Consider the following 10,032-nt stretch of genomic DNA (forward strand, 5'->3'; position numbering starts at 1 on the left):
TAAATTCAGGATTACTACTAATTAAATGGTAATTAACCAATCCAGCCCGTGATTGGGGGGCTAAAATTATACTAATATGGTTAGGTCCCATGGTCAAGGCAGCGCAATATATATAAGGGGGCAGACTAGCACGTAGAGTCGGTCCAACGTATTAGTCACCTGCCTCACAAAATTCACTTCAAATCCAATCTGGAGGCACTGCCCATTGACCTGAAGATCAAATCATTGCTTCGGCAAGGTGCCGGAGGCCTGAACGACTATGCTGCTACGTCCTTTGATCGGCTACATCGACTTGATGGCATCTCCGAACGCAGGTTCAATCTACACTCCTAATTCTGCATTAGATCGAACTTTGTATTCACGTGGTTAGAGAAGATCCAGTTTTTCATTCCTCAGTTCGGGCTAAATCACCCAATTAGTATTTAGATTATTCTAACACGCGTATGACAGCCGCATCGACAGGCCACGTTGCCTTTTGTAGTAAGAAATGGTGAGATGATCATGTGATCCGTTTGCTTCTCAAATACTAGATGACCCGTTGCGCCAATGGCGCAAAGGGTGACAGCAAGCCAAGTATTGTGAGAGTGGTAATAGGAAAATTCAGACACAGATCAAAATAATAAATACTTATGTGGTACATATGCATTATATTCTGTTCATGATTACTGTTTCTCCTGGAACACTCTATGCTCAATGATAGTGCTATATCCCTTGAGTGGAAGGTGGATGCTGCCAGGTACGGCATGCCTCTTCCTTGCTTAGCATATTTGTTGTTGCTGGTGAGTACTCAATGTTTGAAACAGAGAAAGTAGTAAAACAGATAATTATAAATAAGGGTGGCATTATGCATATTAATAGATCGATGAGGAACAACAACAGAGGTTATATAGGTAAAAGCATAGGTGGTAGCTGTTCAAAAGCAACAGATAGGATCGTCGAAAAACAGAGGAAGGTTTCCTCCTATTACAGAGCTTGATTAGTAGTCCTTAGAATGCTAGATGATATTTAAATACGACTTCCATTGCTATCGATGCTTCATATAAAGGCAATGGACGATAAGAACCGGGTGCTGCTTTGTGCTGACCTTGAAACGAAAGGCACACATGTCTCCTTCATGGATTTTTGCAAGGCGGCGGAACTCAGACCAGTTGGTTGTTACGGTGGCTCTCTTGTTGGTTCCTAGCATGATGCGACAATTGGCGTGTAGATCACTGTTTGCAAGCCTGAGTGGCTCCAGCGGTGATCACGGTACGTAAATAAGCTAACTCAGTCCGCTTTTGCGCTATCAGCACGTGGTTATGTAACAAAAATAATAATTGGTGCAAAAATAGTAAATACTCTTTTGATTAGTCTCATGGATATAGTTCAGTAAACAGAAATTGCAAACAAGGTATAACATGCGTAAATATGCAATTTAATTTACATGGTAGAAGAGGGCCCTCTGTGCCATTTAACTGAAAAGAGCTTATGTTTAATTATGATTTCAGTTTAGCTTGGCTTAAACTCCTCCTAGTTGACTCATTCAATATTTAGCATGGGTGATCAAAAGGACTAAATTAAATTAGACCCTACATTGGAAACACGTGCATCACCCGTACATGGTAGAAAATGTCCTCTTTGTCATTTAACTAAAATTAGATTATGTCGACTTGTGGTTTCACCGTTTCAGTTCAAATAGCATGCTCCTCGTAGGAGATCAACATTGAATGGAACTCTATATTGGAAAAACATCAATACAAGAGAGCCCGTCTAGAGCAAGTACACAAAGAAAGTATTTCCAATTTAGTACTTAGAACTTCCTTAATATAATTTATACTCAAAGAAGAAGGTGCCATTAATAGTTCAATGTGCAACAAAGAAATGTAATGATGTCATGAATAATGTAGTTTTCTGTATGTATACAGAAGTAAGAAATTCAGATTCATGCCTTCTAGCGTTTTGTCAGCATGGTTGGCTCCTCGAGCAAAAGAAATGGATAACAGACAGGATAAGAGAGGAACTTGTGCTTCTCGCAGCATAATATAGCATTATTCTGGAAGCTTTGTCAGCATTCTTTGTAGCGGCAGTAAGCATACAAACTTGGCGCCATACATAAGACATGCACACCTATGCACAAAAGTTAAAGGGGTGTTAAACACTTTCAGCAATTTATCTATAACAAATATGAACATCAATCTCACCAAACTGGCGGACAACTGATCAGTTGGACATACCAGGGTGTGACCACCAGAAAGAGCATCAATGTCCTTGTCACTCAATCCTATGTGGATGGAGAACACCTAACTGAGGTGGTCAGATCCTGATACAACAGTAAGTTCATCATGTCAGCCTAGTAATATCCAATGTACACACCATAAAATCCACAGAATAAAGTACAGACAAGCATGCTCCGTTAAACCGTGCCTATAGAAGCAGCGCAAATAAGGGAATGGTCTAGCATTCATAGGGCGCATCACATAGACCGAGACAGAATTTAAGAATTTTGTAGGTACACCCAAACTTAGAGAATCATGCAAGTTATGGAATTCGATTTGGAATATCAAAACAAATCAAATAATTACTCAACAAGTTTAATTGTGTTCTCTCAAAAACTATGCCAACTACAACATGGTTACATAATTAACACTTGACACCACTATGAATTGCGAAATGCCTAAACGATGATATGCTAACACCTTCTACAAGCATTCTGTCACTTAGTTGATGCCAAAAATAACAAAACAATCAGCCATGTTTATCAAATAGAAGCTATGTGGCTGTGTTGATATAAAAGACGCTGCACAATAGTACCTTGGGTGGCGTCAGGAAGACAACCTTTCTGGAGGAGGCTCGGGCTTGTCCTGCAAACAAACCATTATAAACATCGGCAACAAACCGTGCGCATACACACACACATACAGGGAAATAAAATTGCTGCTCTTCAGTTATTTCCATGTAAACAGATTTTAGACAGCAATGTGAGAATATGAGGACATACATGTTCTAACTCAATCACAAACAACAGTACAGGAAACATAAACATTCATGTAGCTACCGTGTTAAGTATTATTCCCAGTCAGCAGCTATCCCATAGTAGATAGAAAGGCGAACAAAAGGAACACATGTATGAACATAAACGGTGACCTACAGTCTTATGTAGGGGCATCAATAAACTACACAACATTCCTGGAGAAAAGAGAGGATGCAAGAAAATACTTACAAATGTATGGCAAATGCATTGACTCAATAATCAAATAATATACTTCTTATTGTCTGTTTTGCTTGTAATAACAAAGCCAAAACCATTTGCTCTTTCAAACATCTCTTTTAAAAATCAGACAAGAGCACGTACCATCAAGAACCGCCTGGAACAACATAGTGAAGCAAGAAACAACAGTGGTGCCCAAAACATACTTTACTTTTGTAACTGCGAACTTCTACTTCCATCCGGCGACCATATTACGCGGCTACCTTCGGCAAGGATTTGAAGAAAAAAGTTACCCCAATTGCAGAAATAAGTCAAGAAATTTGGGCAATCAATTTCTGTGAGATAAAAAATGCAAGATAACCGATGTGAGATGCCGCAGAGAACAACCGCCTAATTAGTTGAGACAAAATCTTGCACCACTCGATCAGCTCGGCATTATAGTTGCAACCACCCATAAGAACCATGAATGGTTCACCCTAAAGAGAAGTATACATCAGAATTGAGAGGGAATCACCTGATGCAGTGTGATATGAGGCTGTTCAACTTGGTCATCATGCCGCCGCTGCGCTGGAAACCCCACTGAAGAGATCCAGGCAGAAGCACCTAGTTGAGAGAGAGAGGTAAGGTAGATGAAGAGATAGATGGAAAGAGAGATGGGGGAGGATGAGCATACGTGCGGCGTTCATGAACTCTGCAAATACAAACGCTGGCCGCTGTTGCTGTCCTCGCAAGAATCTGATGGACACCCAAACCCTAGGTGCAAAATAAAAATTAATTTAGGGAGGAAGAAATCAAAAGGAGGATCATACAGTGTGAAAAAACATCTTATTAAGTTACAGAAGAAGTACATCACATTCCTCTGAAAGCAGAATACCCTGTTAACAAGTCACCAATTTTCTTTGCACAACTCCGTGTTCCTCCTAAACTTAGTCAATTACACTCTGCTCGATAGTCATAATTTTACGACAAGAATTGCCACTGTGTTCTATCCAAACTGCTAGTCAAACCAGGTCGCTGATAGAAGGAAATATACACTGCAACACTCCAAACTGATGCTCCAGCTGGCAAAAATCAAGGAACACACACAACTAATTTCTTATTTTCATTGTAAGGATGTCCACGTATTCCTTCAAAGTTAACAGAATGCACCGTGAAAATAATATTTTAATACCCAGCCAATGGTAGCAGTTTGTCAAGCCCATTTAGTCACAGGTTCATACATACTAATCAGGGTTATTTCTACAGGTAGAAATTACCGCAGCCAATATGCTAGCTGGCAAACAGCACAAATTTTAAGGTAGAATTACCAGCTACTATATTATATCCAGCAAGGATGCCATACCAGACGCTAAATATGGGGAAAACAGTAGCTCGACCAGCGCTGCTAAATCATCAATACATAACAAGCTGAAGTATTAAATCTCGCCAACATCAGCAGGCTAGTTGGCAATATCCCACTTCATAGCGTGTGGATGTGGAAAAACTCAATCTGATAAACATGTGTAAAGCAAATGAACTGACCTTGATGTTAGCACACAATTCCTCCATCTGATTGTCTGACTGCCAAACAGGACAAGAAACAGAGTAAACAGGCCTGTTGAAGCCTTGAAAGGAACAAAGAAGTCCAGAGCATGGGCAGCTTACTTGCTTATCATCCGATACAAGGTTTTTCGACACCATCTTCTCTTTGAACTTCCGGATGTTTGCTGCACAATTGCACAAAAGTTTAGATGTTAGAGTTGATTGCAAATGATAAGAATTCTACTGGGTGCCAGATTCATCTTGTAAACTGAAAACAGAATGTGTCCTGAGCTTACTGCCGAGCTCGTCGTATGCATCGTCCGACATGGTGTACTTATCAACGAATGAGGTGTCCTCCAGCCACCCGCCGGAGGTCACCGACGAGGGGTCGAGGTCGATGACGTGCAGCCGGTACCTACAGAGCAATCCACTTTCAGTCCAACAACAGCAGCAGCCAGTAGGTAGCAAGAGGAGATGTGGGCGGCGGACGGACGAACCCAACGTAGGGGGAGTAGGCGGCGAGGGGTGCGGCGTCGCGACCGAGGTCAGCGACCCTGGCGCCGGCCTCATCGCGGAGCTCGAGCCGCATGGAGCCCACGGCCATGCCCGCTTCTCCTTGAGTGCCTCCATTGTTGTCTGCGAGCACAGCGGACCCACCCACCCCCGGCCGCCATTAGAGGTGGGATCCGTGCTGGAGACAAGCAAGCGAGATGGGTTGGGTTGGTGGGGCATACCTGCTGCGAGACGCGGATGTCGGAGCGCGGAGGAGGGCGAGCCGATCAGGGCCGGTCTGCTTCTTCCCCTATCGCCGGCCGCCTCCCTTTCCCTCCACCCACCTGTCGACGGAAGCGAGCGAGGCGGGGTTCGAGGGGAGGGGATTGTGCGTGTGCCACGGCTCGGGGGGAGCGGGGGAGATGCAGGCCGGCTCGGTCCTCGCTGCTTCTCGCTGTTTTCTTTTTCTACTCGCTCGCCCTATTCATAGCAGACACGTGGATGCAGCGGTGGTGTTTTGAGCTGCAAGTTTTATGAGATACAAAACAAGTCGAGTAAGACGTGTAACATTTTCAGCCCCATCGGCACATAAGAATACCTCTAGAAAATTTGATGAGATCAGGATCAGCTTGCTGATGTGTAGGGCCGGCACGGCTACACTTAGAAAACTATCACAGGCAAACCATTATGAGTTAGGCCCTGAATTTTTATAAGTAGACAAAGACACGATATGAGGTGCATTGTAAAATTCTCAGAGTATGTATGCCATCAGTGATCATGTGTGAAGAAGCCCTGTGCATGGACCCCTGCACACTCAAGATCATACGTGGTTGAGTGGTGTGATGAGGAGTTCCATCAGCTCCATGTTATGTTTGTGAGCGAGCCGGTCTACGGCAAAGTCACATACTTTGGTAGCACACTGAAGACTATGCGGAGATCGAGTGATGCATTGAGGACCGTGATTCCCTGATTAAAGATAAACTGGTTCACACCATGTGCAAAATGATTAACAGTACCAATGCACTTTATTTGATCATTCGGTACCAACGAGGCCGGATATTTCATAGCAAGTCTCTTGCAGCGCAATCCTTTTCCGTGACCGACGAGGCAGGAAATCATTTGTTGTGACCGACGAGGCTGGACGCACTATCTCCTTGGCCGACGAGGCTTGGAGACATTACCTCTTTCCGTGACCGATGAGGTCGGAAATCATTTGTCCTGACCGACGAGGCTGGACGCACTATCTCGTTGACTAACGAGGCTTGGAGACATTACCCCTTTTCCATGACCGACGAGGCCGGAACCCTTTTGTCCTGGCCGACGAAGTTGGACTCACTCGGTTCACGACCGACAAGGCCGAACACATTTTTTGAGACTTTCCTATGAACCCGGTGACGACGAGGCCGGAAGTTTTATACCAAGGGTGGACAAGGCCTTAGAACATTCATGTCTACCATTTTACTTCTCAACATATCATGAGAATATTTCAGGTTCAAGACGACGACTATCAGCGCAGCTTAATCGGAGGTGTTCCGCGGATTGGCCCGCGGATGTAATTAATCGGATCATCTTACGAGGCTCCGGGAACCAGAATCTCCACAATCACTGGATATTAGTTAGATGTACTTGTTCGTGGCGCAGCCTATGTAAGCATGTGGAAAACCGCACTTTGTAATTCTTATGAGAATTAATAAAGTAGTATTTCCCTATGTGAGACTGTTCTCTTTTATTTATTTGTATACAAATGTATACTGGCACGCTCGCATGTTATTTCTATTGCCGTTGCGCATTAGGAAATACCCCTACATGGGGGAGGTTTCTTTTTCGCGAAACACCTTAATACTTATTTTGTAGTTGAGGATGCTTGCAAGAGGGGTTAATAATAAGTGGGATGCTTGTCCAAGTAACGGCAGTACCCAAGCATCGGTCCACCCACATATCAAAATATCAAAGTACCGAACGTGAAACTTATGAACGTGATGAAAAGTAGCTTGACGATAATTTCCATGTGTCCTCGGGAGCGCTTTCCTTTATATAAGAGTTTGTCTAGGCTTGTTCTTTGCTACAAAAAGGATTGGGCCATCTTGTTGCACCTTATTTACTTTTATTACTTGTTACCCGTTACAAATTACCTTATCACAAAACTATCTATTACCGATAATTTCAGTGCTTGCAGAGAATACCTTACTGAAAACTGCTTATCATTTCCTTCTGCTCCTCGTTGGGTTCGACACTCTTACTTATCGGAAGGACTATGATAGATTCCCTATACTTGTGGGTTATCAAGACTCTTTTCTGGCGCCGTTGCCGGGGAGTGAAGCGCCTTTGGTAGGTGGAATTTGGTAAGGAAAAATTTATATAGTGTGCTGAAATTTACTGTCACTTGTTACTATGGAAAGTAATCCTTTGAGGGGCTTGTTCGGGGTATCTTCATCCCGACCAGTAGAGAAAATAGTTGCTCATCAACCTACTGAACCTACTCAAAATGTTTACTTTGAAATTCCTTCGGGTATGATAAAGAAACTGCTAGCTAATCCTTTTACAGGAGATGGAACATTGCATCCTGATTTGCACCTAATCTATGTGGATAAAGTTTGTGAATAATTTAAGCTTGCAGGTATGACCAAGGATGTTATCAAGAAGAAGGTCTTCCCTTTGTCTTTGAAGGGAAAGGCATTGACATGGTTTAGGCTATGTGATGATATTGGATCATGGAACTACAACCAATTGAAATTGGAATTTCATCAGAAGTTTTATCCTATGCATCTGGTTCATCGTGATCGTAATTACATATATATAATTTTTGGCCTCGTGAAGGAGAAAGCATCGCTCAAGATTGGGGGAGTCTTAAGTCAATGTTATATTCATGCCCCAATCATGAGCTCTCAAGAGAAATTATTATTCAAAATTTTTATGCTCGACTTTCTCTCAATAATTGCTCCATGCTCGATACTTCTTGTACTGGTTCTTTTATGATGAAGACTATTGAGTTCAGATGGGATTTATTGGAAAGAATTAAACGCAACTCTGAAGATTGGGAACTCGACGAAGGTAAGGAGTCAGGTATAACACCTCAGTTTGATTGTGTTAAATATTTTATGGATACCGATGCTTTCCATGAATTTAGCACTAAATATGGACTTGACTCTGAGATAATAGCTTATTTTTGTGAATCCTTTGCTACTCATGTTGATCTCCCTAAGGAGAAGTGGCTTAAATACCATCCTCCCATTGAAGTAAAAGTAGTTGAACCTATTAAAGTTGAAGAAAAGACTATCACTTATAATGTTGATCCCATTGTTCCTACCGCTTATATTGAGAAACCACCTTTCCCTGCTAGAATAAAGGATCATGCTAAAGCTTCAACTGTGGTCAACAAAAGTAATATTAGAACACACAAATCCTCTTAGAAAATTGAAGTTGAACCTAGTATTGCTATGGTTAAAGATCTCTTGTCCGATAATATTGATGGGCATGTTATTTACTTTCGCGATGAAGCTGCTAGAATTGCTAGACCCGATACTAAAAATAAACCTAGACCTGTTGTAGGCATGCTTGTTATTTCTGTTAAAATAGGAGATCATTTCTATCATGGCTTATGTGATATGGGTGCTAGTGTGAGTGCAATACCTCATTCTTTATATGAAGAAATTATGCATGATATTGCACCTGCTGAGATAGAAGGTATTGATGTTACAATTAAGCTTGCCAATAGAGATACTATTTCACCGATTGGGATTGTTAGAGATGTTGAAGTCTTGTGTGGGAAAGTTATATATCCTGCTAATTTTCTTGTTCTTGATTCCCCACAAGATGACTTTTGTCTCATTATATTTGGTAGACCCTTCTTAAATACTGTTAATGCTAAGATAGACTGCATAAAGGATGTTGTTTCTGTTGGTTTAGGGGATATGTCTCATGATTTTAATTTTTCTAAGTTTCGTAGACAACCCCATGATAAAGAATTTCCTAGTAAAGATGAAATTATTGGTCTTGCTTCTATTGCCGTGCCTCCTAATGATCCTTTAGAACAATATTTGCTAGACCATAAAAATGATATGTTTATGAATGAAAGAAGGGAAATAGATGAAGTATTCTTTAAACAGGGGCCTATTTTGCAACACAATTTTCCTGTCGAAATTCTAGGGGATCCTCCTCCACCCAAGGGTGATTCCATGTTTGAGCTTAAACCATTGCCTGATACTCTTAAATATGCTTATCTTGATGAAAAGAAGATATATCTTGTTATTATTAGTGCTAACCTTTCAGAGTAGGAAGAAGAGAAATTATTGAAAACTCTAAAGAAGCACCGTGCTGCTATTGGATATACTCTTGATGATCTTAAGGGCACTAGTCCCACTCTATGCCAGCACAAAATAAAATTGGAAAAAGATGCTAAACCGGTTGTGGATCACCAACGACGGTTACGTCCTAAGATGAAAGAAGTGGTAAGAAAAGAAATGCTAAAGCTTCTTGAGGCGGGTATAATTTACCCCGTTGCTGGTAGTCAGTGGATAAGTCATGTCCATTGCGTCCCTAAGAAGGGAGGTATTACTATTGTTCCTAACTAGCAAAGTGGCCCGCTGGATGCGCGGGCTAGGATTTTATTAAGTTAAATTGTGAGTGTATATTGTTTGATTTGTGTAACGGAAAATTGAAAGCAAATTTGATTAAATTTTCAAATATAGGTAGCTTGCGAGCATAGTTTTTGTAACGTTTGAATTTTACTTATAAATATATTTGTTGTCCCTTGATACTTTAGTTGATAGTTATGCATTCTGTACGAACTTTTGTTTTATGATCGTTTGTATTCTTCAAATTTTCTTTTGCAT

At 41.5% G+C, this 10,032-nt stretch overlaps 1 protein-coding gene across 5 annotated transcripts; it reads right to left on the reverse strand.

Moving 5' to 3' along the window:
- Positions 1-865: 865 nt before the first annotated feature.
- LOC125555547 (tubulin-folding cofactor B-like) lies at positions 866-5,668 on the reverse strand. Of its 5 annotated transcripts, none has more exons than XM_048718466.1 (11): positions 5,443-5,668; positions 5,206-5,344; positions 5,005-5,123; positions 4,832-4,893; positions 4,709-4,747; positions 3,861-3,940; positions 3,702-3,790; positions 3,332-3,446; positions 2,791-2,840; positions 2,214-2,299; positions 866-2,106 (listed from the first exon to the last, which is right to left on the reverse strand). In XM_048718466.1, the coding sequence occupies exons 2-7, from the start codon at positions 5,310-5,312 to the stop codon at positions 3,739-3,741; spliced, it is 459 nt and encodes a 152-aa protein (XP_048574423.1). In that variant the 5' UTR covers positions 5,313-5,344; positions 5,443-5,668; the 3' UTR covers positions 866-2,106; positions 2,214-2,299; positions 2,791-2,840; positions 3,332-3,446; positions 3,702-3,738. The 5 variants fall into 5 exon arrangements, with proteins under 5 accessions (XP_048574423.1, XP_048574430.1, XP_048574436.1 ...); XM_048718473.1 differs by having other exon boundaries at positions 3,332-3,450; XM_048718479.1 differs by having other exon boundaries at positions 3,332-3,522.
- Positions 5,669-10,032: the final 4,364 nt, after the last annotated feature.

Source organism: Triticum urartu, chromosome 1 (genome assembly GCF_003073215.2).
Source record: "Triticum urartu cultivar G1812 chromosome 1, Tu2.1, whole genome shotgun sequence".
Taxonomy (NCBI): Eukaryota; Viridiplantae; Streptophyta; class Magnoliopsida; order Poales; family Poaceae; genus Triticum; species Triticum urartu.

Bases quoted from the DNA above. Each gene is read 5' to 3' on its own strand.
- LOC125555547 (XM_048718461.1), bottom strand. From the start codon at position 5,312: ATGGCCGTGGGCTCCATGCGGCTCGAGCTCCGCGATGAGGCCGGCGCC. The intron at 4,894-5,004 runs GTAAGCTCAGGA...GCAATTGTGCAG, and splicing joins TGCATACGACGAGCTCGGCA to CAAACATCCGGAAGTTCAAA. The intron at 3,941-4,708 runs GTCAGTTCATTT...TTTTGCACCTAG, and splicing joins AATTGTGTGCTAACATCAAG to GGTTTGGGTGTCCATCAGAT.